We start from the raw sequence: 24,164 nt of genomic DNA, 5'->3' as shown, positions 1-24,164 counted from the left end.
GGATAAAATCATTATCACAAAGAAGCTGTTGACTCTGTTTTGATGCCTGCATTACAGGGACTATGAACAAAATGTTGAAGGTTATAACAGCAAAATGTACACAGGACTGTGTAGACTCTGTACATGTGGCAGCACAAGAGGATAAACAATGCCTCTTAACACTAAGAGAGCATCTGCAACAACTCACCAATAAGATGACAGACATGGAGTATAGGAGCCGGAGGAACAGTGTACAACTCTTAAGGCTACCGAAATGACGGCAGGGACAACACTTCTGAACACACTGGGTGTGTGAATTGTCTTTGTAAGGTCAAATCGCCAGGCTTAGATGGCCTCCCAGCTTTGTTGTACTTGGAACTTAGTGATATTGTGGGCCGTTTATGTTGGACTCTATGTTGCGATTATGTCTGGAACATTTCACAGAGATAAGACGTCACTGATCTCTCTTCTTTCAAAAAAAAGGGAAGGATCCAGTTAATAACACCATTACTCAGACATATGATAAAAAAAAAAATAAAAAAAAAACAGGTCGCCAGTAGCAGAAATAGCAATAAAAATGGATTTGTAAATATTACTCAAAAGTCAGTAAACTTTCAGCACGTTGCCTACTCTATCCAGTATCAGAATCAGAAGGAGAGTAGAGATGTCCGATTCATTTAATCAATCGTTTGAGTCGGTTCTTTTCAATGAATTGTTCAAATGGGATAGCACAATGGTTGGAGTGGGTTCGTTCGCGGTTCAGTTTGAATCATTCGGACATCTGACTCTGAATGAATCCTTTGGAGTGGTTTGTCTCCCAGTAAAACAGTGATGGAATGATAGGCTATTTTAGAGAACAAAAATAGCACTGGATGAAGTGGAATATTTACCTTCAAACAACTGAAAGCAACACCGCATCTTTTAGTTTGCCAGTGAAGAAAGTCTTTATTAAACTCAACCGCTACATGTCCAGCTTTTGAAGAACCCACTGCAGGAAAAGACATTTCAACCAAAAAATGGTAGTACTATGGTATTCTTTGTGCTTTGTACCTTGTATACAGTTATAAGGACCTGACAGAGCTCTATCCTCTAAAAATCTTAATTTGTGTTCTGCTGAAGAAAGACAGTCATATACATCTGGGGTGGCATCAGGGTAAGTGAATAATGAGAGAATTTTCATTTTTGGGTGAACTATTCCTTTAAGGTTCTACCTTAATGATCTCCACCAAATTATGGATGTGTTGTTTCTTCACACTTTTGCCTGGTCGTTATACTGCATGACTAGGCCACTATTTCACCATCATTACAGTTTTGAACATGAACCTCAGACAGACAATTGATGCACGAATGTGGAAATTACCTTTATACAACCACACAAAATAAATGAAATTACTTCTTGTAACATTTTTTTATTTTTTTTTTATCACTTCCGGCTTTTTTTCTGTTGTTCTCTCAATTAAGGCACAAATCCTTTGTAATGAGTCAAACATGACGAGAACAACAGTTTTCAAATCACATTTTTAAATCGATTCAACAGAAGGAACATATTATTAACATAACATAAATGTTATAAACTCAGATGTTGAAATTTAAACAGTACTACTCAGTGCTTATTTAAAAAAAAAAAAAAAAAAATAGCAGTAATTGTCTCTCTTAAATTGTCGGTTTGCACTCCATGCTATAAATTCTGCCAGTTTCTGACCACCTTCATGTATGTATTTTTATATTCTTTATTTTCTTTGATTATAACCCAAGGGGCTATCTATGATGATCAACTACAGAATATGAATAATACAGCAAAAAGAGCTGAAATATGACCTGTTTCATTGCTTTGCCCATTCATTAGGATCTGTGCATCATAAACGTTCATTTTTTCAGCCCAGGTAATTACGGCTTATTTGTTATTATAGTGCATTCTTTGATGTTTTTATTTGCTCTGTTTGAAAAAGAATTATCTTGTCTTTGTAACACAGACTTCTGTAGTGAACACTGAAATTCAACGCACATTGTAGACTACAAATATTTCTATGTTTATTCATACATTTTACATAACAATCGTGCTTTTTTCATATGACACCATTTAAATACATGTCCTATGTATAATTTGTTTTAGGCAGTGTAACAGTTAAAAATATACAAAACAATATTATTTCTTACGAGACATAAATTCTATTTGTTTTATAATCCTTTTTATAATCATCATCATCATCATCATCACTCACTTCTCATAATTTCCATAAGGTATGTGCTTCGGTTTCAGAGATCAAAATATTATTGCAGAAAACAGCAATTGTTTTTCAAATATTTCAACATTTAGACAAGAACTTAAAAATGGAATACAGACATTCACGGTTACATCTTTTACACAATACAATTTTACAATAAAGTTCCAGAAAAAATGGCAGTAAAGTAATTTTGTACAAAATTCACAGGACATAGCAATTTCACATTTCATGTAGGTACTTATCTCCCTTTAGTAAACATGTTTAAGATGACCAATATATAGCTAGCTGCCTTTGACGCAAACTGTTGCTACACCATTGCCCTACCATTAGAGCCGTCTGTGTATACTTTGTCTTGTGCTTTTGGGTGGAGGGGGGGGGGGGGGGCCTTAATATATTTAGTATGTGCTACTAACTTAAAAATTTTTTTTTATTTTTTTTATCAAGATCATATTTTATATACTTTTCCAAGAAAGTATGGCACAGTCTAGTAGTGTAAACCTTCAAGTGGCTAGTTATAGCTATTTTTTTTTCTTTTTCTTTTTTTTTTTTCTTCTAAACACTGTACTGATTCAACATTTTGGCACATGAATTAACTGATGGCAATGCAAATATAGCTGAACATTGCAGCTCCATTGATCAGTGTATCACAGGCTTAAGGCCTTCATATAAACTCTGGGTTAGAGCCATGTCTGGGATTTGATTATTGTTTTTGATATTCCTGAGGGGCATGTAAACAGGACACTGAATTGACAGTACTTGTCAATAATCTGTATTTGAAAAATGTTCACCCTGTGTTTTGCTGTTTTCTCTTTTTCTGTATTTTTGTACCATGTGCTTTACAAACTACACTCTGCCTGGCATAGATTAGTTTTTGCTTTAGTCTATGATTTTGGTCCTTGGTCACAACAATAAAGTACAAAGCATTCTAAAAAGAATTCTAAAAATGTTTGTCACAGACAAGTAGTTTCTCGTTTTTACTCTCAGAAAATAAAAATAAAATAGTAACAGTCTCTCTCAACAAAAATATAAAACAACACATAGTGGGTCACCCAAGGGTGATGAAAATGTTTTGTGCTTCAGGCACAGGGCTTGCTTGATACACCTTGGTTCTTCCAAATGACCCAGAACATAACATAATCTCGCCCTTTTTCTCTTTGATGCTCGTGTGCCCTCAGCGATTTAGTCCCCAGTGCAACATGGAAACAGTCTATCACATCTCACAGATATAGCTTATGCATTGCGAAGCAGTGCACTGTCCTTAAATCTAACTCACAGTATAACCTTAGTAGAGACAGATTCACATAATACATAGTATATAAGTCATTTTTAGCACAGACACTCTTTGCTTTGCATTTGGGAAGCTTACAGATTTCCGTGTAAGTTTTACAAATGCAAAACGTTTTTTGTGTGTTTGTGTTATTTTTTTTTTTTTTTACTTTTTTATTATTTATTTTTTTAAATGTTTATCTTGCTTATGTATGACCCCTGGAGGTAGATGATTCTATTACTGTATAAACATGGAAGTCCACTGTGTTTTTAATCTTTGATTGCTCTCTGCTGGGGTTCACCTACACTACTTTTACACATTGGCATCACTGCCAGGGTTAGCTGGAGAAGAATTTTCAGCCTGCACCTGTGGTTGAGATGGCTCCTGTGGTTGAAGTGGTTGTTGTGGTTGCTGCGGTGGTTGCGGTTGCTGTGGTGATTGCAGCTTCTGCGGTTGTTCTGGTTGCTGTGGTGTTTGGTCTGGTTGCTGCGGTTGTTGGGGTGATTTCTGTTGCTGCGGTGATTGCTCCGGTTGTTGTGGCAGTGATTGCAGCTGCTGTTGCTCTGGCCCATTCTCCTGAGCGCGCCTCACTGCAGGAGGCTGTAGCATTATCCTTATGCGCTGAAATGAACCAACACAACCAGCACCAGTGAGCACAGATATACCTATATTAAAAATGTGCACGGATAGTCGTTATTCGGTTAACCACCTTTATTCGAATATCAAAATAACTATTTGGTTAGTTTACACGTGTAATAGAGGTCTGGAACCCGACCCAAACCTGACAGGTCCCGACAAACCGCTGGGTTTTGGGCCGGGTTTGGGTGAGCTTTTCGAATATAGGGTGAGTTAGAAGCTGTTCACACGCGTTTTTGCACGCGTTTGCACTGTTTTTCTACATAAACGTGCTGGACAGATGTATCTCACAGTTTTATTTCAGATCGCCACATTTTTTAGACACTGCAGTTAAAAAGAACTTTTTATAAATGCATCTCAAGACATCTGCATTTCATTACTTGTGCTGCATCTAGCAGGTGTCACAAAGACTCGACGTTCTGTAGAAGTTTATGTTGACTGTTACATTTGTACCTGTGATTCCAGATTGGTTTTCACCTTGTTTTCAAAGTTGCAGCACATGATAAACTGTAAGCCAATGCTTTTTCCCTGTAAAAGCTAAACCATTTAAAAATTAAAGCATCACAAATAGGCTAATAAATCACAGCAGTGTAATTCCATACACATGACAATACTAGTGTTTGCTGCCTCACAGAAATGTGAACTTGCCCGGGCAGTGCACATATCAGGTTTGGCACTTAAATTACGTTTTTTTTCATTGGTTAAGAATATGTTACAGGCAGTGAAAATTTTATTATTTTTGATAATTTTAACTTTAATGTGATTTTATCATCTGATGATCTATGTATTGTGCTATTTAAGCTCATAACTCACTGTGGACTTATTCCCTGCTATTTTGTTTTTTAATTGTTTGATGCATATCCACTGCAATAAATGTTATTTATTCCCAAGTCCCAGGAACCTTTTGCGAACCCTCACGTTTATCCGAATATTACAAACGGTTTCCGTGCATATCCGTAAACGATATATATATACATGTATATCCAACATGTGTGTGCTAACAATGTTCATTATTAAGCTACAATGGACACATTTACATACACATCATTGTCAGATTAAGGTCCATATTCTAAGTCTTTATTCCGAAAAAGACGTTTACATGCTTCACAGCTATTGATATATTCCTGTATACATGCGAGCAGCATATTCGGAATAAACTAAGACATGTTCTTGTCCTGTTATTCTCTTAACAAGAACAAATGCACTGAATAGCAAAATGCATGTCATGAGACTCTTTTCAGGACAAGAATGTTTTATGATTTGTATTAAAAATGTATTTCTTTTAATGTAAAAAAAAAAAAAATAAAGTCTCCTCCTTACTCTGAAAAGTTTTTCTTCAATGGCTTGACTTTTCACAACTGTCTGCATCACGTTACCCAGAATTATATTTGCTTGCACAGATAAATGAATATTTACTTACATTAGATATTCTAAATAAGGTGTTTAAATCACCCAAAATCTGATTAATACAAGCATATTCCAGCTATCTTATTCCGATTTTTAGAAACAGGAATATAGGCTTAATCGGGTTATTGCAATCAGATTACTGCACGACTCTTGCATAATCGGAACATGACCAAATTCTGATTAATATCAGAATATTCTTGTGCATGTAAAAATAGTCGTTGATATCTAATGAAACTGTAGGCTACTCTTATCTTTTACATTTAAAGCTAATACAACTGCATTTTACATAAGAGAAATTGTGATGTGAAAACTAACAATAATAACTAACAGTACTAACAATAGTGATGTCAACTGATTTACTTTGAGCACAACTGATTGAAATGTAAAAGAGTTACCTCTTTATAAGTGCCCTTCAGGGTGAGGAACATGTAGACCATATAACCAGGAATGAGGACCATAGAGGACAGGGCCATGAGCCAGCCCACCCCCTGACCCCATTTAGGGAACACATAGTTGTTCATCGTAAGAGGAACCATTTGCACCGCACTGAAGAGGAACACACCCTGTAGAGAAGCTCTGGTTAAAAATACTGCTGTTACATAATTACACCTTTTGTTATAAATCTTTTGTAAGTTGTTAGACTTTGAAAACATCAATTAAACTTTTATCAGATGTAAAGGCAGGAATGGGATATTTGGTAACATGAGTGTATGGGACATAAACGTGTAGTGAAAAGAACAAGAAACCTCAGAGTTCATTTATAAATATCCTTATGAATGATTATTCATAAATATCCTAAGAGGTTCGTATTAGATATTAAGGCAAGCTGTAAACCATATTTTTATTTATTATCACTTTAGGTACACTATTTATTTGGTCTATGTTCTTGAATTACAAAGAAATTAATGAATGAATCATATTTAGAAGTTATTTATATTAAGATTAAGGATAAGGGCCATTCTACAAAGCAGATATATTTTGTGTCCCTCGTTGTTTTTTGTTTAAATAATGACTTTAACAGTGCGTAGCTAATGCCAATTTTTACCATGCATTGTTATGGATAGGCATTTTCTAGGCAAAAACATAAACCAAAAATTCTGTAACTTTCAACTTTTTACTTTATTTATTTATTGCCTGTTTTAGCTTGAACAGTGATAGGTCACTTTGCATGTCAAAAGTCTGGCTATGGAAGACTGGCAATCTGTTGCCCACCATCTATGCTGTTCAGTGTTTAAAGTTTTTACACATATTTTTATATGAAAATCCTCTTAATTCACAACTGCCACACATTTCAAATTCAGAGATACTGCATATTTACTATTTCTTCAATTTGTATCTATTTTCAAAATGTAATGGGGTTGACAAATTGTAAACATTGTGTTTTAATTTTATTATAATTTAGCTTCAGTTGTCACAACACTTAAAGACACTTTTTGTCAGCCAAAATGTCTAAATTATACAGAAATCTATTTCAAAAATTGCTGGAACCACTTTATATCAGGTGTCTTTACTTACAATACATTAAAAATATGAGCATTTGATACAGTGTGCTTATTGTGTACATCCGTGTGGTTCTGTGAAATACTCGCAAGATTTGCATTTGCTCCTACCAAGGTTTGAGTAGGGAAAGGGTTAGGTGTAGGGTTAGGGAAGGGGTTAGGGTCAACAGTGTAATTACAGATGCAATTACATGCAGGTACTAAAGAAAAATATAATAACAAGTATGTACATAATAAGTACATTATATCAAATGCCTAGTTTGTTTTAATGTAAGTACATAGCAGTTAAAGACACCTAATATCAATTGGGTCCAAAACACTTTTCATAATGAAAAAGGCACCCATTTCATAGAATGACCCATAAATGCTCAAAAAGCGGTAGCAGGATAGTGGCTGTAACTTTATTTTCTCTCTTGCTTAGCTCTTAGGTTGTCAAGTTGCTAAGTAAGCATCACTAGCTGACAGAAATTTCAAGGTTTGGGATTTAAGTAATATTATAAAAAGGGTCACAGACAATGTTGCATAAAAAAGTATGATTGAAAATAGTATAGCCCACTGTATGTGTGCCCTGTAAATTCAACCTGTCATTGCCTTATACACCTCATTTAATTCTGGTTTTACACACACACACACACACACACACAAAAAGAGGTTACTTACAGCAACAACCAGAGGGGTGAAGAAAATCCAGCACAATTTCCACCATACACAAGGCTTGTACCCAATCATTTCCTGGATGTTATCATAGAACTTGTTCACACCTGAAATTGTATAACATTTGATGAAATCCTGTTCCTATTATTAATAGGATCGTTTTTTTTTTTTTTTTTTTTTTTTATCTATGTGCAGCAGTAGTAAGGATCTAGGAAAGACATGAAAATTCACATTCTTAAAAATAAAGGTTCCTAAAATGGTTTTGCAGGCTGATGTTACAGGAGAACCTTTTTAAGTTCCACTAAGAACATATTACACTCTAGTGCTTTAGAAAACAATCTATATGCTAGTACTTTAAATAATCTGGAAACAAATACACTGATCTGAGGAACATGGCAGGTCTGGATAAGAACATAACATGCCACAAAGAACCATTGAGAAACCTTAATTTTTATGAATATAGGGAGGTGTGGGTTGGTAGGATGGTTATGAAGACAAAAAACATGATCATGATAGAAAATTCTGAACTAGAACTAGAAAGCCACATAACAGACATCCTGGACAGTTACAAGCAATTAAAGACCCCATAGAAACACAGAAACAATGATGTAGAAACAAGAAACATCTGCCCTGCCATAATCAGACACCAAGCCACCATAATAGGTCCTGTGTCCTAAGGCAGTATGCCAGTTCAAAAACATGAAGGCCACTTATTAGCTTCCACACAAAACATCCATGAATATATTAGAAATCTGACTCTACATGAGGAGCTGCTTAGACAACATCTCAGACAGCAGCAGGTTGGGAGAATTTATGAGGAACAAAAAGACCAGAATATACAATGGAAAGACAGGTCCCCCCCAGGATGTACTGTAAAACTAACATTGGGAAATCCTACCATTGGCTGTAAATGAGGACGCCGTGAAAGCAGAGGAACTAATGAAGACAGAACCAGCTCCAACACTCGTAACCAGATCAGTACACACTCTGTAAAGATGAACAGATACTTGAGGTAGCATATGCGGTTCCTCAGATTGCAAACTGGTGAAACCCTTTGGAAAATCTCTAGGCAAACTTTTGAAGTTTGAAGATGCCTTACTTTAGGAACTTCAATATATATTTCAAGTGCCCCAAAACCTTTCCCCTATAGGGGGGTTACAGGAGGAACCATTGACAGTCTTTAGAGATCTTCCAGAATCATCTGGGTTACAACTTGTATGTTTCTCAGAGAACTGCCTTTTATGAAATGATGACCTTAGGTTCTCTGAGGGGATCCACATGTGTGGCAATCTAAGGAACCCTAAATTGTGCCTCAAGTATCTTTTAATTTGAATAGTGTAGAGTCTACAACATAAAGAAATACCCAAGATACAGACTTGTCAAGTAAGCCCACTAGACTATCCAGCACCTGCAATGATGCAAGAAGCAGACAGGCATATCACACACTTAGGATGACCAGATGTCCCAATAAAACCAAGACAGAATGACCCGGAGAGATGGATGAAAATAGTGCCATACAGTACAGGTCAAGGTTATCAAATAGCTAAATAAAATGCATCCGATAATATACAGCTTATCATCTGCATCCCGATCCTCTGACTCAGTTAGTAAAATGGCACCTCTGTACCAACGAGCCATGTAATCTCATAGACTGTAATTTCAGTTTTTGTTAAATATAATTGTATCATGCATCCTGACTTAATTTTATTCTATATTTAATTTTGTAACTGATCATTTATTTTGATTATTCTACAGTAGTAAACATACTGTTTGCATGTTCCAATTTTTCGTCATGGTCATCTAGTCACCCTAAACACACTAAATATAAAACCAAATCACCAAGAATAATATACAAAAACATTTGAGATAAACACTGGCTGAAAACTCCAAATGTAACCAAATTGGTGGACTGCAAGAATAATGCTGCATCCGAATTCACACACTTTAAGAGTATGTACTGCATTTCATAAACAATGTACTTCTAAGCTGGTAAAAAAGTACACTCTTTAGGTATGCAGGTGAATAGTATGAATTTATCCGGGAATATAGGTTGTTCTGTGACTCGAATATACAGTGCATCCGGAAAGTATTCACAGCGCTTCACTTTTTCCACATTTTGTTATGTTACGGCCTTATTCCAAAATGGATTAAATTCATTATTTTCCTCCAAATTCTACAAACAATACCCCATAATGACAATATGAAAAAAGTTTGTTTGAAATCTTTGCAAATTTATTAAACAGAAAAAACGAAGAAAAAAAAAATCACATGTACATAAGTATTCACAGCCTTTGCTCAATACTTTGTTGAAGCACCTTTGGCACCAATTAAAGCCTCAAGTCTTTTTGAGTATGATGCTACAAGCTTGGCACACCTATTTTTGGGCAGTTTCTCCCATTCTTCTTTGCAGGACCTCTCAAGCTCCATCAGGTTGGATGGGGAGCGTCGGTGCACAGCCATTTTCAGATCTCTCCAGAGATGTTCAATCGGGTTCAAGTCTGGGCTCTGGCTGGGCCACTCAAGGACATTCACAGAGTTGTCCCATAGCCACTCCTTTGTTATCTTGGCTGTGTGCTTAGGGTCGTTGTCCTGTTGGAAGATGAACCTTCGCCCCAGTCTGAGGTCCAGAGCGCTCTGGAGCAGGTTTTCATCAAGGATGTCTCTGTAAATTGCTGCATTCATCTTTCCCTCAATCCGGACTAGTCTCCCAGTTCCTGCTGCTGAAAAACATCCCCACAGCATGATGCTGCCACCACCATGCTTCACTGTAGGGATGATATTGGCCAGGTGATGAGCAGTGCCTGGTTTCCTCCAGACATGACACTTGCCATTCAGGCCAAAGAGTTCAATCTTTATTTCATCAGACCAGAGAATTTTGTTTCTCATGGTCTGAGAGTCCTTCAGGTGCCTTTTGGCAAACTCCAGGCGGGCTGTCATGTGCCTTTTACTGAGGAGTGGCTTCCGTCTGGCCACTCTACCATACAGGCCTGATTGGTGGAGTGCTGCAGTGATGGTTGTTCTTCTGGAAGGTTCTTCTCTCTCCACAGAGAAATGCTGGAGCTCTGTCACAGTGACCATCGGATTCTTGGTCACCTCCCTGACTAAGGCCCTTCTCCCCCGATCGCTCAGTTTGGCCAGGCAGCCAGCTCTAGGAAGAGTCCTGGTGGTTCCAAACTTCTTCCATTTACGGATGTTGGAGGCCACTGTGCTCATTGGCACCTTCAATGCTGCAGAAATTTTTCTGTACCCTTCCCGAGATCTGTGCCTCGATACAATCCTGTCTCAGAGGTCTACAGACAATTCCTTGGACTTCATGGCTTGGTTTGTGCTCTGACATGCACTGTTAACTGTGGGACCTTATATAGACAGGTGTGTGCCTTTCCAAATCATGTCCAATCAACTGAATTTACCACAGGTGGACTCCAATCAAGTTGTAGAAACATCTCAAGGATGATCAGTGGAAACAGGATGCACTTGAGCTCAATTTTGAGTGTCTTGGCAAAGGCTGTGAATACTTATGTACATGTGATTTCTTTTTTTTCGTTTTTTATTTTTAATACATTTGCAAAGATTTCAAACAAACTTCTTTCACATTGTCATTATGGGGTATTGTTTGTAGAATTTTGAAGAAAATAATGAATTTAATCCATTTTGGAATAAGACTGTAACATAACAAAATGTGGAAAAAGTGAAGCGCTGTGAATACTTTCCGGATGCACTGTACAGTAGGTTGTAATAACAAAAACTGTGAAAATAATTTAATTGGACACCCTACTCCATCGGCATTAGAGCCCGACTTATATGGCATTTTTGAGACGATAACAATTTTAGAGAGGGAAAATTCACCAATTACCAGTATGGTGGCCGATACAGTTAATTTTTGAGCTGGATGCAATGACTGGAAATGTTCGAAGAGGGCACCAAACTGTGAATCCTGAACAAAACAGTTTGGTGAATACATGATTACACATTAGCTTCCACTCAGCTGACAACAATGAAAGTTGCTACGTGATTAGCTAGTTAGCTATAAGCTCATTGTCACAGAAAGTAAAAGACGGACATTGTTTATTTTTCTTTCCAGCATTGTGTCTCACCAACTAGGTAACAGCATAGCGTGAAATCAACACTCAACAGACACAATCCACCACCGCACCGTTGTCTGCTGAGCTGCAAAAAGGTGCTCTGATGTTTACCTTTCAATCTGCTACATTACTGAATGCACTGACAAACTATCGCTGGCTAACAGCAAACAGACATGAGTGACATGGTTGACAGGGACAGGGTTAACGTTATATTGGTAATACTGAAAAGGGAAAATGATGGGGTCATTGTTTATTAACTTTCCAGTATGTATTTCTCAAACTAGTTAGCAACTTACCAACACACAGCTCAACTCCGCCCTGTCTGCAGAGCCACCATCAGTTCAGCTCTGTAAACAATGGAGTCGGAGCGTGCTCTACTGGACAAACTACGTAATGACACCAGTTCTAAAGCATTGTTTTCTGCATTATATGTTCTGAAAAAAAGTTTTTCATATCGGCGCATATCGGTAAAATATACACCGATACCGATATATCGGTAAAAGGCTAATATCAGCCGACCGATATATCGGTCGGGCACTAATCGGCATAATATTTTTTGCCATACTATGTAGTACAGAAGTATACCTATTCAGATGCAGGCTAAGATCCTGTGGGATTTCCTGAATCAGACAGTCAAGCAATGTCTGGCCAACTAACACATTACAAATCTCACAGTGCAAGAGCAGAAACAAGGCAGTGGTGATGTACTGTAGGTGTCTCAGATGACAGTACCATCAAGAGGACACATGAGCTTAAGAAACAGTCGGGACTGAAGCTACGAAGCAAGCCAAAACCACAGCAACTATGGAGGCGATCAGACTGTTCTCACACTGACACAATGTCTTTAGTGAATCTCAATGCAAACAATGAAGACCTTCTATTCTACTTTGAGTCTCAAAGATCATAGTCATCACAATATTCCAATCATAAACTATTTTTGTCTTCAAATATTTGTTTCCTAAAGATATCACTTCAAATTGCATCCTTTCCAGCCTGATATGGAGTCTCACAAAGAATGTATTCACAAACTACAATTTACAAATTCAAAACGTCATTCACATTTACAAACTACGATCCACACATTTGGAGCCAAATTCGTAAATTTTGTAACCACACCTGTGTATGTATAAATCATGTTTTGCATATGTGAATAATATTTTGTGAATGTGAATCGGGTTACACATTTGTGAATAGAATTTTATGAAAATATTAATTTTATTTTGTTAACGTGAATTATGTTATGAATTTGGTAATTGATTTTGTACTTTTTGAGACTCCATAGCCTGATGACTGACATCCAAAGCATTTTTTCCATTGCTAGAGTGGTGAAAAGAAATAGCAAAATGCATAATCCATTGAAAACACAATACAGATTGTGTAACAGAGCTGAACAGACTTACCATAGCACCAGGAGATTGAGATACACTCAAAGAAAACCAGAAAGAGCAGACACATTCCACTGGCCGAGTAATAATCGAAGAGTTTGAACACATAGAGGCCACCCTAACACAAGAAACGCACAAGTGTTATTTTATTTAAGACCCTGCAGTCTACAATCATATTAATATTATTATCTTTCACCCAACATCTCATCAGCTTTATAAATTCTAGCTTTACCTGTGTAATATTTGACAGACCGATGGCGTAGGACACCACACACACACATGCGATGAAGATTTCTCTCCTGTTCCTGAGCAGCCGTGGGAACTCGTCCACCAGAGCAGTGATGAAGCCCTCCACTGTACAGAACTGCAAAACAGTGTCACTGCTATTGTGATATCATCTTTACATGGCAAATTTACAAGTGATAAAGAATAGATCCTGATGGACATGATCAAGGTTTAAAATTCTGGGGGGCCTGGGTAGCTCAGCAAGTAAAGACACTGACTACCACACCTGGAGTCGCAAGTTTGAATCCAGGGCATGCTGAGTGACTTCCAGTCAGGCTTCCTAAGCAACCAATTGGCCCAGTTGCTAGGGTAGGTAGAGTCATGTTGGGTTAACCTCCTCGTGGTCACTATAATGTGGTTCTCACTCTCGGTGGGGTGCTTGGTGAGTTGTGCGTGGATGCCGCGGATAATAGTGTGAGCCTCCACACGCACTATGTCTCCACGGTAACGCACTCAACAAGCCACGTGATAAGATGCGCGGTTTGACGGTCTCAGACGCGGAGGCAACTGAGATTCATCCTCCACCACCCGGATTGAGGTGAGTCACTACGCCACCATGATGACCTACAACGTATTGGGAATTGGGCATGCCATATTGAAAAAAAGGTTTAAGATTTTGCCATTATGGAGGCATGATGAAAATGCTGTTATATTTCTATTCATAAAATTGGTTAGCCACTGTTTCTAGACAGTACTGTTATCTTTCATTTTTTTAATTAGATTTTCCTCTAGTTTAATATGATTTCTAATGGTGTCATTTGATAAATTTGATAAGTTCAGGCATGAAAATTTGAATGGCACAAGCTGATACAGTTGTGCTCAAAAGTTTGCATACCCTTGGAGAATTGGTAATATATGTACCATATTTAAAGAAAACATGAGTGAGCAGGCAAAACACATTTATTTTATTTCTTATGGGATTCATATTCAACTGTAGGTTATAACAGAATGGCACAATCATAAAACAAAACATGGCAACAAAGAAAAAAAAATGAAATGACCCATTCAAATGTCTGCATACCCTTAGTTCTTAATACTGTGTGTTGCCCCCTTTAGCATCAATGACAGCGTCTTGGCAAAATGCCTCCAGGTCATGCAAAGTCTTTGGTCGTCTTGCATGAACCACACTTTTGAGATCTCCCCAGAGAGGCTCGATGATATTAAGGTCAGGAGACTGTGATGGCCACTCCAGAACCTTCAACTTTTTCTGCTGTAACCACTGGAGGGTCAACTTGGCCTTGTGCTTAGGGTCATTGTCGTGCTGGAAAGTCCAAGAGCGTCCCATGCGCAGCTTTCATGTAGAAGAATGCAAATTGTCTGCCAGTATTTTCTGATAACATGCTGCATTCATCTTGCCATCAATTTTCACAAGATTCCCCGTGCCTTTAGAGCTCACACCCCCCCAAAACATCAGTGAGCCACCACCATGCTTCAAAGTGGGGATGGTATTCTTTTCACTATAGGTCTTTTTGACCCCTCTCCAAACATAGCGCTTATGGTTGTGACCATAAAGCTCTATTTTGGTCTCGTCACTCCAAATTACAGTGTGCCAGAAGCTGTGAGGCATGTCAAGGTGTTGCCGGGCATATTGTAACCAGGCTTTTTTGTGGCATTGGCGCAGTAAAGGTTTTTTCTGGCAACTCGACCATGCAACTCATTTTTGTTCAAGTATCATTGTATTGTACTCCTTGAAACAACCACACTGTATTTTTCCAGAGCAGCCTGTATTTCTCCTGAGGTTACCTGTGGGTTCTTTGTATCCCGAACAATTCTTCTGGCAGTTGTGGCTGAAATATTTCTTGGTCTACCTAACCTTGGCTTGGTATCAAGAGATCCCTGAATTTTCCACTTCTTAATAAGTGATTGAACAGTACTGACTGGCATTTTCAAGGCTTTGGATATCTTTTTATATCCTTTTCCATCTTTATAAAGTTCCATTACCTTGTTACGCAGGTCTTTTGACAGTAATTTTCTGCTCCCCATGGCTCAGTATCTAGCCTGCCCAGTGCATCCATGTGAGAGCTAACAAACTCTTTGACTATTTATACACAGACACTAATTACAATTTAAAAAGCCACAGGTGTGGGAAATTAACCTTTAATTGCCATTTAAACCTGAAGGCCAAACATTCAAGGGTATGTAAACTTTTGATCAGGGCCATTTGGGTGATTTCTGTTATCATTATGATTGAAAAAGGAGCCAAACAACTATGTGATAATAAATGGCTTCATATGATCACTATCCTTAAATAAAAGACAGTTTTTTTTTTTGTTTTGTTTTTTGCATGATCAGTCATATTTTCAAAATCAATGCCAAAATTTCACAATTTCTGCAAGGGTATGCAAACTTTTGAGCACAACTGTAGCTTCTTTGAACTTGTCATCTGTTAGCCAATCAGCTTGCTCACATGTGATATGTCAAGTCAATCAGCTCATATGTTGTAAGTTGATAGGTCCTTTGAAGTGTTATTGGGCAACAAATTAACTTGTGTACTCTCATACATACTGTATACATTTGCTAAGTTTGCAAGTAAGCCAGTTTCACTGCAGCGTGCTGTGAGAGTTTCTCTGAAACTGCTATTTGTTCATGTGGTTGCTGGGGCTTTTTCTTCTATCTGCTTTCACTGTAAGGTCTGCTTTTGGCCATGACATAAAAGCGTGTCTTTATCAAGGTAAGTTTTAGCCAAATCAGGTAGACATTGCTATCTTAGGTCATTAATTTAAATATATCCACACATAGCTAGTCTAAGTCACTAGTTTAATAAGCTCTGAGCTTTCCCAGGTCCAGGTAGACATTATGAGAAGGCTCACTAGCCATTAAAGCCATTTGGCCAAGCAGACCCAGACACACATAGAGATTTAGTTTATTAGCATTATGCCATTCGGCCAAGGCACACCTAGCTAGCAAAACACTCTTAGTTTCAGCGGTGGATCTGTTTGTTTGAGGGGTGTTGTGTTTTGTGTTATTCACTTGCACAGCCTCCCTGCTTTTGGGGGGATTGTATTTATGTCTAATTGTGCAGCAGCATGTCTTATGTTTTTCTAATTGTGCAGCAGCAGCATGTCCAAATGCTAACACAGTATTTCTGTGTATGTTCTAGCAGTAGCAAGTCTCCATACTTGCTCTGCAGCAGCTGCAGTGTAGCAGATCTAGTCTACAAACACCAATATCCTATAAATATGGCATACCCACCTTAACATGCTAAATCTTCCCAAAAGTTGTCATGACTGAACAGATTAAAACAGATGTTAACATGAAACACAATCCATATTACATCCATAATGTGACATATTTCTGCGTGAAAAAGGATATTCCAAAAGGAAATAGAGCGGGACTTGATTTTATACATTAGGAAATTATTGGATCTCAATGGGGACAGGTGGGATTAAAAGTAATAGGGATAGGTGACGGGTCAGCCAAAAAGGCGAGTTGTTTCAGAGATGGAGTAAGTTATTACATTTTGATTAAAGATTACAAAGATTTCTTTTATACTTTAGAGCAATGTGCACTAGTGAATAACACACATTAAGACCAGGAACATGTATTAAGTATGTAAATACGGTCAAATGTGATTTCAGGTCTTGCATTGCAATGATTAATGCTTGAATTTAGGCCAATTTTAATAAAATTTTAATTATAAAACTTTCATTCATAAAACTGTAATAGTTTTAGTAAAATAATGTCTGCCATATATTCATCAACAAATATTGTGCATCATCTTAACTGTTGGCTGTTATTTAATTATTTAAATGAACAATTAATTTGGCAATTAATGTGAGCTCACATTTTCCAAAAACAAACCATATAAACAAATAAAGAAACAACTCAATTAATTGATTGTCAAATAATTACAAATATTTTATATAAAAATTTTACTGAATTGCCTTTTAAGCAGATCGATGTAACAGAAATGGTAGTCAGCTCCACCTCAGTTTAGTCTAGAAAGTTTAGTCAGGAGAAACTGCAAGCATCTCCTCTAAACAAAAGCAAAAATCCTCAAAGTATGTAGCAATTACAGTAAAAAAGCAAAATCAAAGGATGTGATTGGACACTAGGCTAATCAAGTTGTTTAATGTTCCTTGTGTTTCCACTAGTGGCCACCAATGCAAACACTTATGAAGTACCTACCCCATCCTGCTCACTCCTGTTTCTAGGTCAGAGCTTAAAAATTTGATTTCTCACCTGACTGTCAATTCCCAGCATCAGCAGCATGGAGAAGAAGAGAATAGCCCACAATGGTGAGACGGGTAACTGCGTCACAGCTTCTGGATAAGCTAAGAACGCCAAACCAGGACCTGCAAAACACAGCATACCATTAAATCATAAAAAAAAAAAAAATCATTTCAGTTACATGAAAACGTATTTTACTACATTAAGTAGATTTTTATATACCACTACTTTAAATCTGAATTAAACATTAAAGAGTTGGATGTCTACAGATGATTGCAATATTATGGTTACGTAATGTGAATTAATTACCCGATGCAGCTACATCAGCGATTGGTCTCTTTGTCACGTGTGCCATGAAGCCCACAATAGAAAAAATCACTAATCCAGCAAACATACTAGTGAAGGAATTTATACAGCACACAATGATGGAGTCCCTGCAGGACAGAAAAAAGCATTCTGTCATCAAATGTGCTATAAATGTCCCAATCGTTCTATGAACTGTCCTGACTTTGATCCATTTTAATGTAGCATTCAAGGAGAGGATGGATTTAGAAAGCAATCTCTAGCCAAATACATAATCGACTATTTAATTAACTGGTAATTCTGAGCACATGCTTCTTCTTTTTATTCCAATGCTAAAATATCAAGCCTGATAATGGGCACGTAATCACAATCAAACTGCAAGTCTGACTGCTACGTTTTGAGCAAACATTATTATCAGCAACAAAAGAGAATCAATCGACGTTAAAATCAAAGTTCAGGGACCTGAAACACTGGAACATGGTCAAATTATGCAGAACTAAGTGATGGAATATTGATCTGGTATGTTCTGGTTGTTGCTCCTCTTACCTGTACACATTGTTATGGAAAGGGTTGTAGCTGCCTAGAGCAATAAGAGAGCCTAGACCCAAACCATATGAGAAGAAGATCTGCGTTGCAGCATCCAGCCAAACCTGAGATGAGAAATTACAGCATTTAGCAGCTAGTTAGGGTTTGTTTAGTCCTGTTTGAATGATAAAACCTTTGATTAATCACCTCAGATTCTTTCAGCTTCTCGAAATTAGGAGTGATGTAGAACAAGATTCCTTCCTTTGCCCCGGGCAGTGTCACTCCACGAATGAACAAAATGAACAACATGAAGTATGGGTAGGTGGCTGAGAAGTACACAACCTAAAAAAATATTGATTTCTTTGTAAATACCTTCCCACTGTGTATTTGGAACAAACTCGTGGTACATTTTAGGTTCAATCCACAAATTCAGCAGCCATCTCTGCTTTACATTTAATGCAATTAAATCCTTATAGACTCAGTCAAACTCCAGCCAGAAGCCTTAAAGACCAACAGATAAAGACGTCTCACCTTTCCAGTCCAGCTCACGCCTTTCCAGATACAGAAGTAGACGAGGACCCAGGCAATGGCCAGTGTTATTGCAAGTGGAGCGCGAATCTCACCAGGTTTTTCTAAGCCATCTGTCATTTGATGCACATTTCGTCTGTATGAGCACATCATGCGGCACAGTTACACAATTACAATTGTTATCTTCATGCACAAAGGTCAAGGAAGGTCATGCACAAACAATTTTTCCACAATCTTACTCCCAAAACTCCATGACAGCACTAGTGAGATTGGTGGTGTCTACTATGCTGTAGTTTGTATAGCATCTCTCTGTGTTCCATGGATTGTTACACGTTTTCCATGGAAGCTCCTAGAAAGAGTAGAATAATGCTTAAGATTTTCCATATTGAATTAATGTCCTCCATTATATTTGACCTAAAACATGCCATGAGATATTCAAATGTTTGTAAAAATCAAATGCAAACACATACAGTGTGACAAGAAATGCTTACAGTGGTAAAGGAGTTGTATAGGTAGTACAGAGCCCAAGCAATGATGACAATGTAGTAAATGTTCAGCCAGAATGATAGAACAGCAGCAGCAAGACCAACACCTGCAGTTGCAACATATTATAATTCAGTTCATAAACACAGAATGAAAGCTGTATCAGAACCTGCATCTGATAGGGGGTCAGGTGGCTCAGACATACGCTCAATTTGGTACATCTGATGATATACTGACAGCAGCTTTCAGTCTTTAAATAGGCTACAGTATATACAAAACAATACAACGAACAACCCATGTGTGAATCTATATATCATCTAGCTTCAGACAAACAAGCATTTTTTATTTTATTTTTTTCAGAAATGGGGCAGAGAAAAATATGGCAAGAATAGGAGATCATAATATACCTTTGAACATTGGAGCCAGTTTCCAAACCCCAAGGCCGCCAATGGATGTGTACTGTCCAAGAGCGCATTCAAGAAAAAACAGAGGAACTCCCGCAAAAAAGAGCGTCAAAAAATAAGGGATCAAGAAAGCCCCTGAAATCATAGAAACACATGAAAATCTCGCAACGAAGAGCTCTGCATAGCTACAGAAAGCACACATTTCGCATGCAACACACACATCTCAGACACTTCGTGAAGGTCAAGTCGCTCTTACCGCCGCCGTTTTTCCCGCACAGATACGGAAATCTCCACACATTGCCCAGTCCGATGGCGTAGCCCACACATGACAGCAGAAAATCAAACTTCCCGCCCCAAGTTTCTCTAGCTGGAATGTCTTTCTTCTTTTTCTCGGGTTTGTCGTCCTCTGCTTTGGGTTTGTCGTTAGTTGTGATCTCGCTGAGTTCCGTCACAACTTGTCCATCGGTGCTTTTGGTGTTGTTTGTCGCCATGATTTCAGCACCAGTCCGCGCAGACAGCAGCACAGCTCCACACAAACACACGCTCGAACCCGAGACAGCGCGTCAGTTAACCTGAAACACCGAATCAAACGAAATTTACTTATTTCCCCCCGAAAAACCACTCGATGAGTTACATGGAGCTTTGCTGTGTTTCTAATTGAGACGAAATTGTCTGTCATGACAGTCATATAAATCTTTTTTTTTTTTTTTTCGGATTGATCGATCAGTCAGCCTGTGTGTGTGTGTGTGTGTGTGTGTGTGTGTGTGTGTGTGCGTGTGTGTGTGTGTGTTTTAATGCATTTCTATGTATTTCTTTGTGCAAATAAATCCAGCGTTAATTTTGATTTCAAAATGACAAATTTTTTGACATTATGTTTACGGTGTCCATCTACATCAACTTTTCGTTGTTTTTCTTTAATAATCAAACGAAACTTTTCTCTTCATGTTTTTAAATAGTCTTATCATAAGGCATAAGAAACATTTTCCAAATGTCATGTTTTGCAAATTTTGCCAATATATATAGCTATTTGTTATTTTTCGCATTTTGCCAATTGCATTTTTGTATTTGAATATGTGTGTGTGTTGCAATTTGATATAAAGATGTATGAATAGGTATTAAAAATTTTTTTTCAGATCCAGAGCACTTTTTTCTTTTTCTTTTTTTTATAGAAAAAAATTTATAAAAATCCTCAAAAATGCCAATGAATGGAAACTGAGTGCATTGACACATTCAGCGTTCTGCTCTCATTCCTCTTTGTCTCTCACCAAATTCTCGAACAAACATTTTCATGCTGATCACTGAAAATCATTTTCAAATTTACTTACAGTGAATTTGGATTCTTTCCCAAAGGGAATGTGTCCGTGTTTCGTGCAGTGAGGTATCCTTAGATTCCTCTCCGAGTAGTAAACTTCCAAAATGACTTGGCACATAAATGAGTGTTGTGTCCATGTAAAGCGGTCCTGAGGGAGCTGTCCACGGGCGAGTGGTGCTGGATCTACCGAACAGCGACAGTCTGAGATCAGCAGCGACTCAACATCTCCAGAGCGTCAATGTCATGTGAAAGTCAACACCCCCCACCACACACACACACACACACACACACACACACACACACACACGGCTCCTTCGGGTCAAGCACAAGTCTTTATGTGTATGGTTTAACATCATACACACATAATAATGAGCTATTTCCTGCTCTCTCAATACAGCACCAAAGACTTTTACCACAAAAACATACAAAGTAAAATCGAGCACAATTCTTTGTCATTCAAATGTTACATCATACAGAGTACATCCGTGAGCTATTTCTTTATTTATTCTTTCAAAATCCTCAGACTCTTGACATGTAATTCACGTTTCATTGACTATGACTCACTGTTATCCATTCATCTGTGGCTGTCATGAGATTCAAATGAACTCATGTCCCCATTTTCCACTCTAAAGAAGATTTCCATTTTACAAACCCTGCCCACTTTGACCCATAATATATCATCACTTTAAGTATGGCAGATGAGCAGTGGAACAGGTGAGGCTATTGACACTGTGTCCTGCCCCTCAGGTGTGGACTAACAAACATCATTTCTCATCTGAAACTGATGACACTTCACAGGAATATGAGATGCCTCAAGTCAAGTAATGATAAAGTGGCACTGGACACTATCTGTTGAGAAGCGTGATTGGATTGCATTATTTTCCAGTTTTCTCCACAGTTTTGGCCATCTGTTGGAAGTCCAGGATCTCCCTCTTATTCTGAAATATGTAGTAAGTAAATCATTTTCAGTACCTATACTGTAAAATCTGTTTAATCAGGTAGCCTAAAAATGGACAAACATCATAAAGTAAATTTATTATAAAATGACTGACTTAACTTGACTACATTACATTACACCACCAAAAGTCATCTGAAGGGTCAGAACAGGTAGAAATAGCAACAATAAAAACTGCACATTTTCACTACTTAAGATTTTCAAAACAAGCAAACCCTCAGGCTGCTGCTTGTCAATATCATAGAGCTCAGAGATGTTTTGAACCCTAATTTCATCTCAAACCATAAAGTACAGAGTAGTAAATGTCAGTAAACATTGGTTAATGAAAAGTGCCCATTCAGGGATGTGGGTCAGAGTAGTATAGATTTCACCTACTCTCACAAAGCTTAGCTCAGAGTGGCTTAGAGTGGAGAACTCAGTTGGCAGCAGATGGTGAACCAGTGAGGGGTGAACTTACCTACTAATGATACTACATAAAATTTAGCATTTACACTCCATCTTGTGCATATCCCTTTGGTTATGGACTGTGAAAACGTGGTATATTTATGCACCTGCTGTGGACACTTGAGTGCTTTTGGATTGCTGGTGACACCCATGCTATGCCCGAAAAAACTCATTTAGAGAGACATATGAAATCGTAAAAATGGCACAGTCCATAAAAAGATAATCAAAATAAGGAAAATCCATGAACTATGCAAAGTCAAATGTGTTATAGTATTTTGATTCTGTTGTTTGTGCTTTAGAGTTCACTGCAAAAGTGAAAATTGTGCAGATCTTAAAGGGATAGTTCATCCATAAATGAAATAATTTTTCTCTCATCATTTACACACCCTCATGCCATCCAAGATGTATATGATTTTCTTTCATCTGCTAAACTCAAATGAAGGATTTTTAGAAGAATATTTCAGCTCTGTAGGTCCACACAATGCAAGTGAATGGTGACTAGAATTCAGAATGTCCAAAAAGGATATAAAGACAGCATACAAGTAATCCATAAGACTCCAGTGGTTTAATCCATATCTTCAGAAGTGATATGATAAGTGTGGGTGAGAACAGTAGCAGTTCAAGCTTGGCACCTCGTGCCGCCCCCAGCAAGACGCCGCCCTGGGTGGCTGCCCATGTCGGCCATGCCTAAAACCGCCCCTGGGTGAGAAACAGAACAATATTTAAGTGCTTTTTTAATGTAAATCTACACTTTCATTTTCACATTCAGCCACCTACTGGTCAGGGCTGGTCAAAGGTGAAGATTTATAGTAAAAAATGATTTAATTATTGATCTGTTTCTCACCCACACCTATCATATTTCTTCAGAAGACATGGATTAAAACACTAGAGTCTTATGGATTACTTTTATGCTGCCTTTACATCCTTTTTGGACCTTCAGAGTTCTGGTCACCATGCACTTGCATTGTATGAACCTACAGAGCTGAAATATTCTTCTAAAAATCTTCATTTGTGTTCAACAGAGGAAATAAAGTTATACACATCTGGGATGGCATGGGGGTGAGTAATTGATGAGAGAATTTTCATTTTTGGGTGAACTATCCTTTTAACCCTCAGAGAACCAATGTACGTAAACGTGTAAATGACTTTTTACAGCAATTAAACAATATCTCTGTTTTTTTTTTTTTTTTTTTTTTTTAAATTAAAAATAAGGAAATACACATAACAGTAGCTGATACTCTGAACTGTGTCACAACAACAATTGTGGTGTATGTCTGTGTGTGTGTGTGGGGGGGGGGGGATGCATACGGCACAATAATCACCTCAAAGCAAAATGTGCTTAAAAATCAAGATTTTCCCATAGACTGGCATTGTTTTATGAAGTTACACAAAATCCACCCCAAAACAAACATGCTTAAAATCAAGAATGTTATAATCAGTGGCTTCCTAAAACATGTTCAAGGAGGAAATAAATTATTTTATCTATTTGTTGTTTATAGTTTTTGAAAATCATAATGAAATGAAAGTTATCAAAGAACTGAACTGAGAGGCGGTAAGTAGATTATTTCTCAGACTTATCAACATAGGTAGCTCTACATGTTGTAGAAATGTTCAAAATGAT

General features: G+C 37.7%; 1 protein-coding gene across 1 annotated transcript; it reads right to left on the bottom strand.

The window, feature by feature from the left end:
* Positions 1-1,205: 1,205 nt before the first annotated feature.
* LOC127419566 (sodium- and chloride-dependent GABA transporter 1-like) lies at positions 1,206-21,339 on the bottom strand. Its single transcript, XM_051661081.1, has 15 exons — positions 21,158-21,339; positions 20,089-20,404; positions 19,836-19,967; positions 19,437-19,537; positions 19,185-19,294; positions 18,949-19,081; positions 18,625-18,759; positions 18,439-18,542; positions 17,899-18,023; positions 17,602-17,714; positions 13,367-13,498; positions 13,150-13,252; positions 7,674-7,774; positions 5,910-6,077; positions 1,206-4,092 (listed from the first exon to the last, which is right to left on the bottom strand). The coding sequence occupies exons 2-15, from the start codon at positions 20,321-20,323 to the stop codon at positions 3,784-3,786; spliced, it is 2,001 nt and encodes a 666-aa protein (XP_051517041.1). The 5' UTR covers positions 20,324-20,404; positions 21,158-21,339; the 3' UTR covers positions 1,206-3,783.
* Positions 21,340-24,164: the final 2,825 nt, after the last annotated feature.

The sequence above is a fragment of the Myxocyprinus asiaticus genome, chromosome 28 (genome assembly GCF_019703515.2).
Source record: "Myxocyprinus asiaticus isolate MX2 ecotype Aquarium Trade chromosome 28, UBuf_Myxa_2, whole genome shotgun sequence".
Classification (NCBI taxonomy): domain Eukaryota; kingdom Metazoa; phylum Chordata; class Actinopteri; order Cypriniformes; family Catostomidae; genus Myxocyprinus; species Myxocyprinus asiaticus.
The sequence above is the reverse complement of the archived record's forward strand: the minus strand, read 5'-3'. Positions and strand labels throughout refer to the sequence as shown.